The following is a 17374-nucleotide window of genomic DNA, read 5'->3' as shown; positions in this document are numbered from 1 at the left end:
GGTGGTTCACACCTATAATCTTAGTTACATAGGACCTTGATCTCTGAGGACAGTGGTTTGAAGTCAGCCTAGGCAGGAAAGTCCATGGGACTCTTATCTTCAATTAATCACAAAAAAAAAAAAAAAAAAAAAAGCCAGAACTGTGGCTTAAATGGTAGAGTGCTAGTCTTAGGAACAAAAGCTCAAGGACAATTCCCGGAGTCTGAGTTCATTTGCCAGGACCAGAAAAAAGAAAGAGAAGAAAAGAAAAAGGTATCAAGTATTTTCTAAACATTAAGCTCAAAACAGTGCTTAATCGTCGTTCCTGAGAAATGGAAAACAAATGAAGTTGCCTTTCTTACAGCCAGAGAGCTTATAGGCCTCAGGTGCATGGAGAAGGAACTTGGGCGCGAAACGCTGACTTGAATAGACAGAGCTATGTTTACAAAGAGGTCAAGGCAGGCAGAGTTTTCAACTCATGTGTTTTGAAGAAGAGAAAGGGGGTGAGCAAAGGATAGGGAGAAAGGGCAAGAGAGTACAATGGCCCCCACAAGTCTCTTTCTAAATGTTAAATACAGCAGGAAAACCATGCAGAGTCTGTTTTGAGAATTAGCAGGGGAAAGCCCTAAAACTGACAGTCAGGTGTTCTAGTTTCAGTTACCCATAGTAGAAAACGGTCTAGAATTCACTGACGTGAGATGATAGTGTGTACATAAGGCTTTATTCCAGTAGTGGGGGAAAAATAAACCTAAGATAAAAATTACTCTGGTCTTTCAAAGAGATCAAACTGTTTCCTAGTAATTTACTGTATGCTTGAATAGAAATCGGGTACATTTAAAGGAATATAAAAATGTGTAGGCATCAACAAAATTGAATTGAATCTCTAGCATTGCATGAAAATACTCTGGCATAGAGAAGAGTAAAATTTAACCACTGAAGAGGAAATGGTGTACACTTTTTTTTAAAGGAAGAAAGTATTAGAAAGATGATTATTACTGTGTCATGTGTTCTACCAGCTAGGGACACATATGAATAACCAACAGTTAATGTAATACTTAATGGTGAAAAAAATGAGTGCTTTCTATCTAAAATAAAAAATAAGATGAGAATGTCTACTGTCACAACTTCTGTTCAAAATAGTAGTAATGAGTGGTATAGTAATTTTAGCAAGCACATTCATTCAGGAAAAATGAGATAAATGCACTTATACTGGAAAGGAAGAAGCAAAACTTTTTATTTCAAGTAACATGGTCAGCTAGTTTTCCTCAAATAAGTTGTAGGATAAATGTGTAAGTACCAATTAATTTCTGTATGCTAGAAATTAGAATTTTAAAACAGTCTTATTTGTAACAGCAACAAAAACATAGAATATCTAGCAATCAATCTGATTTACCATATGCAAAACTTGTATCTGAAGTGAATTCTATTTGTAGTTCGCAATACTCAGTACTATTTTCAGTTCTTCTCAGACTGTACTGATCCAGTGTTATTGCAATCAAAATCCAAGTAAAACTTTGTAGACATTAAACTGATGCTAAATGTATATGTATCTGTATTTGATACTGATATTGCCTAATTTTAAGATGTATAAAGCAAGAGTAACTCATAGACCTCCAGTGAGAGTCAGGAAGTAAACTCACACATTTAAAGCCTATTGATTTTCAATCACTCTGCAATGGGAACTTGCAAATTGTATTTTACAACAAATGGTGCTAAAATTATGAGCTAATTATGTACTGACTACCTAAGAGGGAGATTAGAAATCTTCTGTGCCCTTCAGCTATAAGCAAACATAGCTTAATGAAACACAAAAATTATGATTTTATGTTTGAGGAAATTATTAATTTGAACCTCATTAAAATAAAGAACCTTTGATATATTTTTTGCCAGTTCTGGGGCTAAGACTCAGGGTCTAAGCACTGTCTCTGGCTTCTTTTTGCTCCAACCTAGCACTCTACCACTTGCCACAGCACCACTTCTGTCTTTTTCTTTATATGTGGTGCTTAGGAATGGAACCCAGGGCTTCATGCATACAAGGCAAGCACTGTACCGCTAAGTCATATTCCCAGCCCCTTTGATTTTTTTTTCCCAAAGACATTGTTGTTAAAGGAATAAAAAGTCAAATTAAATAAATGTTCACACAATACATATCTCACACAAGAATTTTATTCAGAAAACATGAAACTCTTAAAATTTAGTTATAAAATAAATTTCTCCAATTAAAAATTATAACAGATATCTCCTCAAAGATGTATGATGAAAAAAATATGAAATGTCATTACCCAATATGGAACTGAAACTTAAAACTACAATTAGAGTCAGAAGTGGTCATACATACCTATAATCCAAGAGGCAGCAAGACCCAAAGTTCAAGGCCAGCTTGAGCTACATAAAAAGACTGTGCTTTGAAGATAAAGCAAGCAAGCAAACAAGAAAGAAAGAAATCAACACAAGAAAACCTGTGTAGGTACACCATACACCTACTGACATAACTAAAAAATTCAAAACAATAGCAACAAAATAATTGAGCACATCAAATGTTGGAATGGATGTGGAGAAAGTAGAACTTTCAAGGGCATATTATGATAGAAATGTAAACTTTGTCTAGCAAAATTTCAAAAGTTTAAACATCCATGATAGATAGGACCTAGGAATTTTACCAGGAAAAATGAAAGCCTATACCTATGCAAAGACATTCATATGAATGATCATACCAACATTGTTTATTACAAACAAGATGTGGAAATAGGTCAAAGAATTATCAACAGAGAATGGATGAACCATTTCATTGCGTGAAATACTACTCAGGAACATAAAAGGAATGAACTATTGAAACATCTAACAGCATGGATAATTATCCAAGTAATTATGCCAAGTGAGAGAAAGCAGAGTCAAAGAAGTACATGGTACATATTTCCTCATAGAGAAAATTCTAGACTACAGACTCATTCAAATGACAGAAAGTCAATCACTGGTCACCTGGACTGAGAAGAAATTATTTGGGGTTAAAAATTAGCCTACTTGTAATAATGGTTTTTACAAGGGTAAGTGTACATCAGAATTTCACTAAAATTTATAATTTAAATATCTGCACTTCCTTGTCTATCACCCCTACAAAGCTAACATTAAAAATAGATGTTAAGGGTCAGTAGAGCACTTGCTTATTAGCATGTGGGAAGCCCTCTATTCTCCCTCCAGCACTTTAAAAAGTAATATGAAAAGTAAACGTATAAGAAAAAGTAATACTACGGGGGAAAATGAGGGAGGAGGTAACAAGTTGAATAAGAAATGTACTCACTGCCTTACATATGAAACTGTAACCCCTCTGTACTTCTCATTGACAATAAAGAAAAACAATTGTTAAAGAAAAGAAAAAGTAATACTAAGGGTTTCTCATTAATAGTGGGAAGTTAAGATAAAACTGAAGAATGGAAAAGTGAAAACATTAGTGTGCAATTAAGGAATATGAGATTTAGATGTCAAAAGAATCAGCTGAAAGTTGACTTTTTTATCTTAAGAGTAGTATTTACTTGGGCTAGGGTGAAGCATTATAAAGGACTTACAATTTTTCATTAAAAAAGCATATTAGAAATTCCTCTTTAGGCTATGTGCATATATAATTTTAATAAATAAATACTGTATTTGAAAAGAGATACGGAAAAGAAAGTACTTAGCCATAGGACAGGGTTACACTGGTTTATTTAATCTAGAAAGTTACTTTACCAAAATGAGATTTACCAAAATGAGAATGAGGTTGACTTCACTTTATTCAGTTTAACTATTAAACATGGTTAAATTTTATTTAATAATTGAAAATGTTTTCCAATTTGTTTTTCTGGGTAAAGATCTATAAGAGTGGTTAAAACCCCCAAATATTTATCCTGAAAGGTGGAACAAAATGATCTCTGTCTTTGAAAACTTGTTTTGTAAAGATTAATTAAGCTTCTGTGTAGTTATTTTCTGTACTTTATTGATTCAGGATTACTTGTACTCTGTAAATGTGCTGAATTATTTACACATCATGGGCAGCTAATGCTAATTCAGAATATACCCAGTGGGACCTCTGAGCCCTGAAATGCTAAATGTAATCTGGGGATCAGTAACATTCCATTCAGAAAATGTGTCACCCACAGGTTCATGGAAATAAACAATAGGAAAGACAATGGATGGATTATGCAAATACACTGAAAAGATTAAGCAGGGGGAGGGACTGACAAGAACCCAATTTGTGTTTTATTTAAAAGTGGATTAAGCCTTATAGTATACAAAATGATTAAAGCTACTTTGCTAATTTGCTAATGCCCTAAAAAGCAAAGAGAAAACTCTATTAAAATAAATTGGTTGGGGGGAATAGGCTATGGACAGGCCAGATTCAGCAAGCACATTTTTAATAGCAAATAACATGGCAAATACAGTATTCTGAAGAAAAAAAAAAAAAGAGGGGAGGTAAATAAATGTGCATAGCCTTCATTTGTAACATTTTCTGTGACTAGTTTATTTTTTTTCTATTCTTTAAAATACGGTTTTGTGAAACAAATTTAACTTAGAATAGAAAACATGTTCAAATTATTGTATGAAAAATAATAATTTCTTTATTGTATCTGAGAAATACGACCACCAAGCCCCCGCATAGTTGAAAGGGACTTAGAGATAAGTAAACTTGTGTTCCAGTCATGAGTTTACATGTGGTAGCCTACATAGCAGCCCATATATAGACATGGGGAGATTGCTGCAGGACTGGAAGGTGTGTTTTGCTGAATCTGATTCAACAAAGCAAGGGTCTCCGGCAGAATGAAAGGGCTCTGATGTTCAGTGCTCTTGAAGTGGAAACTGACCTGAATAAGGACTCCCTTGTCAAGAGCAATAACCTGTTATCACTATGTGGCAGCCATCTTTAAGAGCAGCAGACTTACACCCTGTCTGACCCTCATTTCAGAGCATCCCCCCTTTGTGCCCTGCAATTTTTGTGATGTAATGGGACTCTATGGGCCTATGGATACTTGGGATAAATGCCTTTGCTGATGGAAGCAATTTTCAGGGTTCCCATGTGTCATGTGGGGAGACAGAAGACCCTAAACATCATGGTAACTAAGCAAGTGTCAGTGAAAGGCAGAGCTGGAACTTAGTTGTTCAGTTGTGGGTGTGGCCAGTGCTTCCATCTCCAACCACACAAGCGTGTAAGAGGAATACTAACCCTTAAATAAGATATCATTAACTATATTAATTATCCCTTTTCATATGAGCCTGAAGTTTTTTCATTACATTTTTTGTGCAAACATCATTAAAACTTTAAAGATCCAGTTGTTTGTTTTTGCTTTTTATCATAGTACCATACTTTTAAAGCTTTGCAATCAAGGGCTAGGGCAATATTGGCAGTAGAAATCAATCACGCATGATTTGATGTTGTTTACATTTCTGTTCTTGTTTCTCTACTAGTGCCAAATACAGTGTGGGGGAATTGTTGAGCTCTTTGAGTATTAAATGTTGCTTTTGTTCTTTGTTTTGTTTTCAAAGATACTGTTTTCCCTTCGGAAGACCTGAAGGTGCTCTAAAAGCTACACTTTCCTTACTTGAAAGGGTATGTTTGAACATTACAAATATTTACATTCCCAATAGTTGTGTATTTTCCTTGTGGAACTAAGCAGAAAGAATCATTCCTCACTAGTCTGTACTATTTTTTTTTAAGTCCATGACCTATCATGAGCCTCTTATCTTCTCTTGCTGCTACATTCATGTTCTACCTCTTGTAGCTTCTCTTAGCTTTTTTCCCTGCTCCCAGCTTCCTAGTATGACATCTTTGGTGAACTACCCATATTTCCATCCTTTTTTACTTCTCTCATGAAATAATGTTTTTGTTTTTTAGTTAATAGCCTCATCTTTTCAGACTTCACAATTGTCTTCTATTATCCTCTCAACTTCATTTCTCTTTATCCATTCATTTATGTATTTATGGTATGTATCACTTGCCTATCATAATCCTTATGCCTGAAGGAGTTTATCATTTAATATGCACAAACATAGTTTTTTAATTTAGAATTCATTTTAGAATTTCTTACTCCAATTTGTGTGTTACTTTAAATGAGTTCTACAATGAATTGTGGATATACATTTTCCCCATAAAAATAGATGGCAGATAAAATTTTAATTCCATGCAAATTGTTGCAAAATGCAAGTGTTTACTTTCTGATTTTGAAGCCATTGAGATTCAGAAAGGCAGTATCTTTTTCTTCTATTAATCTATTCATGTGCAGGTTAGATGCTAATAGTAAAACAATGTGATTGCAGCTGCTTTCAATATCAGAATTAAGAAGAATTACCAGACATTGTAGCTCATGACTTTATTAACCTGGTCTTGATTTACTGATGCATTTTTGTCTATTTTTCTGCCCCATTAACTTTTGAGTTTACATTGTTTGCTAGAGTCACTATTAAAAGCAAAAAAGAAATATGTGCTGATATTACAGCTCCATTTCAATTATTTTCAGATTGGGAAATTAGCTAGATAGGCTGGTAGGTAAGTAGGTGGGTAGGTAGGTATAGATAGATAGATAGATAGATAGATAGATAGATAGATAGATAGATAGACATACATAGATAGATAGAGGATAGATAGATAAAATTCAAAATCAATCATTCCATAGATAAATCCATCCTTGTTTTATTAGAGTGTTTATACTATTAAAAGGAACATGTTACCTGTCTTTTCAAAGTATTCATTTCATTTATTCTTTAAGGCATAGCAAATAAAACAACATCCTTAAGGATGGCATTACTTTTTAGAATTGCATACTTTCACGGGTACTGAGGGCAGCCTGACTGTATCCTGGTTTCCATGGTAGAGCCTTCCTCCTCCTCCCGGCAGGAAAGAATTAGTGACAGTGGAGAAACCCTAGTGCCCTGCAGTGACAGGTGGCAAGATGACAGTGACCTCTATTCCAGTTATAACCACTAATCACATATCCTTCTGAATTGAAAGAGAAACGTTTCTTTTTTTAAAAATGTTTCTTAATGATGACTTAGAAAAATAAAATGAAATCTATACATGAATTTTAATACTTCTAATACTTGGAAGAACACAGAAGTAGGAGACTCTGTTTGTGTATCTGCCAGCCTTTTTATTTTCACTTTGCCAGGAAAAACGCTTCAGTCTCCTTCATTCCAAATTAAGGTTCCAGGCTCTGAGATAATACAAGATCAGATTTAAAACTCAGATTCACCTGTGAGGTAGACACATGCAGTCTAACTTCCAGTTGCTATTTCTTCTACTTAAAGTTTGTCACACAGAAAGACACATTGTCAAGTTCGTAATTCATGGAGCAAGATGATTTCTCATGTTAAAGTTTAGGGAAAAAATCACATCTAATATACTAGTACATATTTAATGCACAAAATTATTTTCTTGACTATAAGAGGGGGTGTCATATGAAGTTCTAGTTAAAGCACCAAATTTATGTGAGAATAATATAAAAAATTTGAATTTATTAAGGATGACAGTTTTTAAATGATAAAATTTTGCTGTTCTCAAGAATAAAATCTTACCTAAATAAATTTTCAAAGGTTGTCAAGGATCGCTGACCCTGGATGACTGAAAGAGCTAGAGGTTGTAAAATTCTTCAAGATAAAATGGACTGAAATGGATCATATTCTTTCCATTCTTCTTTCAATATAAAAGACAAGTGGAATTCTTACAGCTCTTAACAAAGAGCATTCTCTTTCCCATATTAACATTTTGCCATGTGTTTTACCCTTTGAATGTAAACAATACATGAAAAATGGCATTAAATATTTAGAATAGAGTTTGACTAATAGTATCATGAGCAGTTTTATCACTAAGAAAGTTTGGATGATAATTATTGATGGTCATTATAAAGGATTACATTAAAACTTAGCTGTCAGATACCGTTCTATTTGCCCCTTGCCATTAAGAAAACTTGTTAAGGAAAAATAAATATCTCAGAACAGATTTTAGGAAAGGTGCAAAGAATATTCTGTTATTTTCTTCAAACCCACAGAAAGTCACCATGTATTTTAACACCTGATAATCTATAGGTGTTCATTTTCTAAGACGAAGTTTTCTCCTCCTCTTTTCAGAAAATCATGATCATTGAAGTTTAAACAGTGAGATTAATGTTCTTGATTCTTTAGAAAGCTGAAAAATTATGAAATTAAAAAATATCCAAATATATTACTCAAAATAACTGGGGCTTTTAAATGGAGGTTGTAGAAGATAAACTTTATTCCTTGCCCCAAAAATTGTAAGCCAGATCTAAAACAGCTGCTCTAATGGTGTCCTGAATCCCTGGAGAAAAAGTGACAGTCACACTGAATAGTAGCCTGGCCTACAGGAGGGTTTGATGTGCACAAATGAGGCTTAGACAGGAGGAGCCAAGATAGCAGGATTAGGTTCCCACTTGTAAAACACCATTACTCACCCCCCCCATCCGCGAGTTACTGCGCCCCCCCATCCCTATTCTTAGTATTAATCTGGCCTAAGCCAATTCATATAATTTGTTATTAGTATTTATTTTATGCAACATCTATCTTCTCTCTGTGTGTCTGTCTCTCCCCGCCCCTCTCCTCCTTCTCTCTCTCGGTAGGTTTTAATGAAAGATATTGCCACTCCCATACCAGCAGAAGAGGTGAAAAAAGTGGTCAGAAAATGTCTCGAGAAAGCTGCCTTGATCAATTACACTAGACTCACAGAATATGCCAAAATAGAAGGTCAGTGCAGTGAGCAATTGCCGAAGTGGCCGTGAGCGCCAACAATGCCTATTAACTGAATTTTCTATGAGAAGGCCTCTCCTTTCCTGAACAATCCTGTGCCATGGCAAAGGGAAATGTCTCATTAAAATCTCAGCTGGTGAACTGAAGAGCTTTTTCCTATTCATTGCTTTAATATGCCTCCTGGGACTCTGCTTGAATGAAAGACCCAGGATTCGTGCTTAAGTTGTCCTTTGTTCTTATTTTGAGTTTTCAAGAAACCAAAAGGTGTTTTCATGGGTTGTATTTTTGACATTACTGTAAGTATTTCTAACATTTAAACTATAGACTATGAACTCTTTCCTGATCAGTATCAGGATAGCATTCTGTAATTTTATTTTCTGCTCTGCACTGCCACTCAGAGAAGGAAGAAACTTGTTGATTATTGTAAGGGCTCACAAACCCACAGAACTTCCTGCAGCTTTTAATTGCTTGTAGTATATTGATGCATTGGAAAGATTAGATCTCTTGAGAGGACTGTGCACTTTTTTCCCTTTCTTCACATTTTATTCATTAAGGATACTGATATTTAAAATGCATTGAGATAAGTAGACTGGAATTTAAAGCAAAGCTGCAAAATCAGCTTTTATGCATCAGTCTTTGGGTTGAATTTTTTTAAGCAATAGAAAAGCCTTCAAATTCTTGACTCAAATTACCACAAAACTGGCTTACATAATGCAAGTCGCATTACTGAAGGGGGCGGGGGGAGTTTGCAATTAATGTTCAGTGCTTATATCTAAAAATACGAAGCAAGTCATCTTCAAGAAACATGTTAGTAACCAATGCAAAACTGTGTTTAATGAATTATATATTTATGAAGTAGTTGATATTCGGGTAGTGTTCATAAAAATTTACCCAGTGCAAACCACTGATTATAATTGGTTGGGCTATCATTCCCTTTTTTTTCCTCACCAGATCTGGTCAAGCACTTTAACAAGCATGTGATAACCATCCTCCTGAGTGATTAACAAAAAAGCCATCTCATCACTATAGCAACCAATATTATATCACGAGAGTAACAACATGAAGCCTCCTTAGTTACCAGTTTAACATCATTAATTATGATATCACGTTGTGTTAAAGCAAAAGCAATGAACATTAGATCATTTGAGGAAAGTAGAAGATAAACACTTTGGTTTTCAGTTTTTGAATACTCATTCAAATTCTGTTTCATGTTTTGGGAGTACTGACAGTTCTGGACACAGATGGACAGAACGGACATGTTGAAGCCTTTTAGAGAGGAAAAAAGTTTAATGTGCAGATGTTACATACTCGGTTAAAAACACAGCAAGGATCCTTTTATTCTTAACTGGCTTAGCTATTTTTATTTTTGCTCTTATGTACAAGAATACTGAGAAGGTAGGCTGTAGATTTACCTGTATCTCTTTATTTTATACAGAGTCCATTTTTAAATGAATAAGGAAATCTATTTTATTTGGAAATATAAAATTAAGCCTGCTCTCATAGAACCAAATGGGGAGTGACTAGGGGATCCACTCTTTTATCTCTAGTGTGCCAATATTCCCAAGAATGGATCCTAGCAATTGACTCTGGAAGAACTTTCCAGCAGTCTCAACTCAAAATTACAAAATAATTGCTTATCGCTGAGGAAACACTTCTATGCATGGTCACTATATATTATCTTTCTTCTTAGTTTTGAAAGTGCTTATATTTTATATTCGGGATCAGACCAAGATCCAGTCAAATTCAAGCTAGAAATTGGAGAGTGGCCTAACTTTCTTTGCCTGCCTGGCCTGTTGCATGAGCAACATGGTAGACATTGTTTTTCTCCTAAACTCTCTTTTCTTATGTTTTAGGCCCAGCAGAAAAGGAAACAGGTAATTAGCATGTCTGCATGCACATGCCATGATTTCTAATGTGGTGCTGTGACTTTTTAAAAGCTATTTTATTGAGATATAATCGAAATTAAAAAATCTGCATGGACTTACCATATATAACTTTACATATAGAGAAATAAATGAGTAGCCATGAAATCATCACTAGAATCTGTGAAGTAAGACTACCAGCTCCAAAGCTTCCTTTTTCCATTATTGATAATGATAGTTATTAGTTCTTATTATGTGCTGAAATAAAACACTTAATATAAAATATTTTCTAGCAAGTTTTAAGCATACAGTGGGTGCACTGCTACATTTTAGGTCTATAGGACTCCTAAAGGTCTGTAACCTATGATTAATATCTGTCTGTTTTCCCCTTAGCCTAGCAATTAGTCTATTTATCTGAATTAGTCTATCTGTATTATATTGCTCATGTGAATGGTGTCATGAGGTATCTAAACTACTGTGTCTGATTTATTTTATATAAAACAATGTCTTCTGGGTTCATTCATGTCACAAATAGCAGAACTTTCTTCTTTTCCAAAAGCAAAATAATATTTCATTGTTTGAATATGCCAGTTTCCATATCTGTTTGTCCATCTGTGGGCATTTAAGTTGTTTTTATTTTTTCGTTATTGTAAATAATGCTACCTTGAACATGGAAGTGCATGTATCTCTCAGAGATTCTGATTTCCTTTGGTTATATGCCAGAATTGATCTTGAAAAATCCTGTTGTTGGTGGTTTTTTTTCAAGAATCCCCATACTGTTTTCCACAATGTCTTTCCAATTTACATTCCTACCAAAAGTAACAAAAGTTCTCTTTTCTTCACCTCTTTACTGAACACTTGATATGTTTTGAGAGAATTGTTTTTAGGACTAGGCATCCTAACCATTGTGAGGTGATACTTCATTTTTATTTTAATTTGCATTTCCTTGAAGATTAGTGATGCCTAGCATGCTCTATATATGCTAGAAAACTTTTAGCCATCTGTATATCTTTGTTTAAGAGATGTCCAATTCAGTTCCTTTACCCGTTTACATGGAGTTATTTTTCCATTGAATTGTATGAGTTCATTATATTGTTCAGCTATTAACCCTTTGTGAGATGGATGGTTCGCATACAACTTCTTCCATTCTCTAAAGTGCCTTTTCTTGTTGAATTTGTTTGTATTTTCTGTATGCTATCTTGATAATAGTAAAAAGCTTCTCCTATTCAGAATACCTGTTAGATGGTTTCCACTAGAATACTGAAATGCTTAGACTTTTTCAGAACTGTTACTAATGTTTTGTGGGAAAATGCAAGCCTTTTATCTCTGAAAGTTCAGCGATATTTTATATGAATTGAAAAGCAAGAAACTGGAGGCTATATCAATGTTGTGCATTATGTTTTAAGTATGGGCACTAATCTTATTTGGAAGTGCTTGCCAATATGTGAAGGGCTCTCATAACGACAAGACCATATTCCTTTATCACTCTTGTAAAATAACATGAGAGTAAAAAAAAAAAAAAAGCCTACTTGCTATCAAATAAAAATAGGCAGTTCATAACTGTGAAGGTTGTTAATGATATGACTAAGTAGAGGATATGAAATTACTTTCAGGAAATTGCCAGAAAATAAGTTTTTGATGGAACTCTGGAATTGTACAGGTCTTCATTGCTTCTCTCTTATCACAGCTGTAGCTACTGTAATTCTGTGTGCTATTTTCTTTTTCTGGTGCCTCCTCAGCCTACCTCCTCAGCCCCTTGTAGTCATGGTCCCTAATGGCTGTGTCCTCACAGCCAGCACTGGGTCTGCTGACATAGACAGGGCTCCTAACTTTGGAAGGAGGCCAGAGGTTAGTTAGTGCCTTCTGAAAACAACAGAGCAGGAGACAAGTGATGAACCTTCCTAGTCCTAGTTTCTTCATTTGAGTCCTATTTGCATGCAGTGTTAGAGACAAAATTGCTTGGGTTGTTTTTGTGTTTGGCAGACAGTACCATTTCTACTCAGGACCAAATATTCAGAGCATGAAAAGGGGAAAGAAAATAATCTTACAATGATTGCTTACACTTTAAAATAACTAGAAAGAGACTCATCTGATCTTAGACATCCCATTGCAGTAGGATCAATCTTATACGTGTGAAACTTTTTCACCATCTGTTTGGGGCATTTTATATCTCAAAATATTGCTGCTGTGAAAATACACCTCTATTATCCTTGTATACAAACAAGAAGTCCAGGAAATTGTGCAGCTTTGGGGGCTATTAAAAGAGTAAATAAACAAGCCATCTGGGAGTATAAACTCACCTGGTCCCCTGCCTTTGGAGTTCTGCTCTTCCCCTGTGATATAGGCATGGGTCACCATGAGCCTTGTTTAGGCAGAGGCGCCTGTAGAGTTGCCCCATTCAGCCAAAGAGAGGCGAGAAGAGGAAAGCTCTCCCCACTAACTTTGCTCTCCCTGGCTAAAAGTCTTCCTCACACTCCTACTTAGCGTCCCTCTTAAACACTCACAAGTTAGCAACTGGAAGAAAAGACTCGTATTAAAATTAAGTGCATATAGAGGAATAGATTAAGGAAATGCTTGTCTCAGGGGAAGAATGCTCCAAAGTAACCTTTTAAGTTTTTAAGAAATGTATCGGGCTGGGGATATAGCCTAGTGGCAAGAGTGCCTGCCTCGGATACACGAGGCCCTAGGTTCGATTCCCCAGCACCACATATACAGAAAACGGCCAGAAGCGGCGCTGTGGCTCAAGTGGCGGAGTGCTAGCCTTGAGCGGGAAGAAGCCAGGGACAGTGCTCAGGCCCTGAGTCCAAGGCCCAGGACTGGCCAAAAAAAAAAAAAAAAAAAAAGAAATGTATCCTTTCGGTTGCATTCAGTAGTTGGTTAACTCAACAGGACTACCAAGTGACTATCCTTGTTAAGGGCTGCTTTTAAACATGGGTAAAAATGAGACTATCCAAGTATATGTTTAAGAGCTCAAATGTTTGATGATTGTTTTTTCAATAGACTTCTGAGCTATTTTCCTACCTTTAAAAGAACAAGATTCAGCCCCAAATTAATTTTGATTTTGTCTTCTATCAACCAGTATATCACAGAGGTTTTCGGATGACCTTACTCTATTTGTTCTTTAAGCAACCTCACTAAGTAGATGTTGTACAGAGGTGTAGCTAAGAAAGACCTCGGGGGGGGGGGGGGGGGAACTTGCACATGGTTGTGCATGAAAACTCAGCAGGCCTGAGATTCACACAGTGGCTCTCAGACGCCAGAGTTCTCCCTATTCTCTCCCTGTAGTTGTACTTCCAAGACTGTAATGTCAGTCAAAGCCAAGGGTTGATATTTATACAGATGTTTCCAAAAATATTGGTAGCTATTAATAAATATTATGGCCAGAACCATTCTAAGCAGTTTATGAATCAGCTCATTTTTCGTTGTATCATTTTAAGTTATTATTACCATGATTCATTAAAACAAAAATACAAGTGGGTATACAACCTGTATATAGTCACATAGCTAGTAAGTAGGAGATTAGAACTCAACTATCCTTTGGTGTATCTACTTCCAGCCTCTGTCTTTCACTATCTTGAAAATTTGCCCTTGATGTCATTTCATTTTAATTCATTTCATTAGCTCTTGAACTCATTTCATTTTCATTGTAGGTCTCATAATGTCAAGAGCTGAAAATGATTAAAATTTGCAACTTCCCTCTTAACCCAGATGAACAGCATAGTTCCTCCATTCTGTTGTCATCCTAGAATGCTAGCTCAATTAGGAAAATATAGATTTGGCACTTTAATGATTGCTGCATCCACAGTGCTGAGAAAAGTGCATATTTGGTACTAGGTAAATATATATTAAATAAACAAATGAGTATCTGGCATATTTATGAGGTCATAAATGACGGAAAGGACCATCTGTAAACTGGTAAGCAACTTTTAAACCAACCACTGGATAATTAAAATATAGGCATAAACACAGCACCAGATTGGAAAAATCAACCAGAGTTCCTGGCCCTAATTACAGGTAGGATAAGCACAGACACTAATTCTGTACAGAGAAATCAGAGATACAGATATAGATACAGATACAGTTATATTAAGCACTAAGTTATCCAGCCTCTTGTGGTTGTTTTAGTATCCAGTGTGTGCTCACATGTTCTCATGTGCTCTTCAATTCTTATCTTCCGGTCTTTCCATTCTTCATCACCAGCACAAATGTGCAGAATCAAGGGATTTTAAACATTAGTAATGGAGGAAACAAGTCACCTTTCTTAAATATTTTCTTTGTTTCTTGGTAACTATTTGCTATTAGCTCATTTTTAGGACTTGAAATTTCTGAAAAGCAATTGTTTTCTTTAATTTGGGGGTTACAAAATATTATTTGATTGAACTGGCTTTTTGAGAACTAAGTAAGAAATGTCATTAAAGTTCAAAATAACACTGAAACTTTATTTTTCTCATTCTTTGGAGTTTCTTTTGCTTTATTTTGGTGCCAAGGCTTAAACTCAGGACCAGGATACTGTCGCTGTGATTTCATTTGCTCAACTCCCACACTTTGTTATCTGAGCCACAGCTCTATTTCTGGGGTTTTTGGTGGTTAATTAGAGATAACACTCTCACTGACTTTCTGACTGGACTACTTCAACCATGGTCCTCAAATCTCAGCCTCCTGAATAGTAAGGATTACAGGTGTGAGCCACTGACACTCCGATAGATATAGATATAAATATAGATATAGATATAGATATATAGATATATAGAATAGAGAGAGACATACACACATATACATATCATATCACATATATGTATATAGAGAGAGATATACTCTATAATGTCTCTCTAAATAGACATTACTAGGGTAATACACACACAGGTATATAGAAATATTACTGGGTTTTATCTCAGCTTTACACTTGAACCACAACTTTCCTTTTTGCTTTTAGGTGATTTTTCAGATATGATCTTCCTACTTATGATTCCCTTGTGGCTGAGATCACAGGCACCCCACCATGCCCAATTTGTTTGTTTGTTTAATTGAAATGCCGTCTTGCTACCTTTTTGTGGCGGATGGAACTGCTGGCCTTTCTTTCTCCCCCTTCTGAGTTACAGGTGTGAGCCACCATGCTTAGTTCAATTTGTTATTTAGTCCAAAGCACTTCTTAACAGTCAAAAACAGCAGTAATACTCTCAACAACGTTCTGTGGGACCTCCTAGAAGCTGTGTGTCAATATGATTCACATCAAGAAGCAGAAAGGGCTCCTTCTGGCTGGCTTTGACTTGGTACACAGGTTCCCTGTGATTCTAAATATGTGAGGTGCACTGAACAAAGGGTAGTGTGGTTGGGGCAGGAGAGTCTTCGTGCACTGAGGATCATTCTCAGCTGTCTGGTTGCCAGGTTCCCAGTACCAAGTCCCAGTGCACTCATTTTCAGAGTATCGGTTGAATAGGATGGAGAAGCTTTCCCTGGGGACTGGGGTGCTTACTTTCTTTGAGAACTTCCACTGTGGCAGTCCTGACGTCATTAGGATGTGTGTGCTATCTGGGTGGCATTTTAATTTAGCATGACATTGTCAAGTGATCATGATAAAAATAAATAAATATGAAGGCTTGCCTCTGCAGTTAATGACTTCTTAGTAATGCTTCTCAGATAACATAACCGTTTTCTCTCATCAAAGTTTGATGTGTTCACTTACAAATTTGATTTAAATTTTTTGAGTATTTGATGTCACCACGAACTAAGAGTTCTAAAATGTAAATAAGTCCCTAATCCTGCACCCCTTAAGCATTTGACAGCACTTTGCAAAAAAAATGATTTGTATATTACAGGAAACTAAATTTCACCCAAAAGAAACCGATATGTTATTAAAGAATTTCTATCTGTCTTTCTGGAAGATGTGTCAGAGACAGAGGGACATTGGACAATTTCTAGTGTGTTTGCTGGTTAGAGGAAAGGTCAGTAAGTGAGTTTCTGATTCTAAAATATGAAGAATTACTCTCTTTTGAGAATATCATGTAAGTCTTTGAGAGCTTTTTGTCCATTAAAGCCATATTTTTATGCACGAGCTGCAATGACTTACTATTTATGATCAGCTAGATAAAGGACAATACTGTAATTTACTTTTACATTATATTTAAAAGCTGGATATTTTGTGGTGGATGGAATATTGAAATTACCTAACAGGATAATTTTTACATGAGAGTCATAAATTACTTTGATTCCATTATCTAATAAGGTGCAATTGAAGTTCTACATATGAGCTATTATTTATCAATATAACGGATTAAGCATCTTTATTTAATACTACTTCCTGGCCCCATGATTGGCCCTTTCTTATGCAGTGTACATGCAAGAAAGTATCAAGAATATATTTCATTTTCAGTATTATACAAATAATATTGACTCACTTTGGCCACTACCATATTTGATGTGGAATGAATAAGGACTGCTATGTTTATTTCACCTCAACTTTTCTCCTACCCACTCCCTAACCTTATGAGAAAATAACACTATAATGTTTACTTTGTGTTCACCACAGATTAAGTCTTACATACCAGAAGATGCTTGCGGAGACCCAATAAGCCAGGACTGCAGACATGAGTAACTAGAAATCGCAAATGAAGACATCATTGCTCACAGAGCCTTTAGATTCTCAGTGCCTTCATTTTTTGTTGTTGTTGTTGCAGGGAACTCTCTGAGCTGTGAGGTGGCCCAGTTGCTCTTGCATTCTTGAATAACTAGCCAAGTATCTGAGAAGGCAGATGAGGACAGGAGGAGCATCCTTCTATACCCAAAACAACACAATAACAACACTTGCTGCC

The 17374-nt window shown here is 35.6% G+C and overlaps 1 protein-coding gene across 6 annotated transcripts in view; it reads left to right on the top strand.

The window, feature by feature from the left end:
* Positions 1-17374, top strand: part of Cadps2 (calcium dependent secretion activator 2) — a 418215-nt gene that overhangs the window by 302265 nt on the left and 98576 nt on the right. For 3 of the 6 annotated variants that reach the window (XM_048340137.1, XM_048340136.1, XM_048340142.1), the window contains exons 15-17: positions 5494-5557; positions 8577-8700; positions 10557-10577. In XM_048340137.1, coding sequence (XP_048196094.1) covers positions 5494-5557; positions 8577-8700; positions 10557-10577 — 209 coding nt within the window. The other 3 variants (XM_048340139.1, XM_048340138.1, XM_048340140.1) reach the window with 2 other exon arrangements.

The sequence above is a fragment of the Perognathus longimembris genome, chromosome 2 (assembly GCF_023159225.1).
Source record: "Perognathus longimembris pacificus isolate PPM17 chromosome 2, ASM2315922v1, whole genome shotgun sequence".
Taxonomy (NCBI): domain Eukaryota; kingdom Metazoa; phylum Chordata; class Mammalia; order Rodentia; family Heteromyidae; genus Perognathus; species Perognathus longimembris.
The sequence above is the reverse complement of the archived record's forward strand: the minus strand, read 5'-3'. Positions and strand labels throughout refer to the sequence as shown.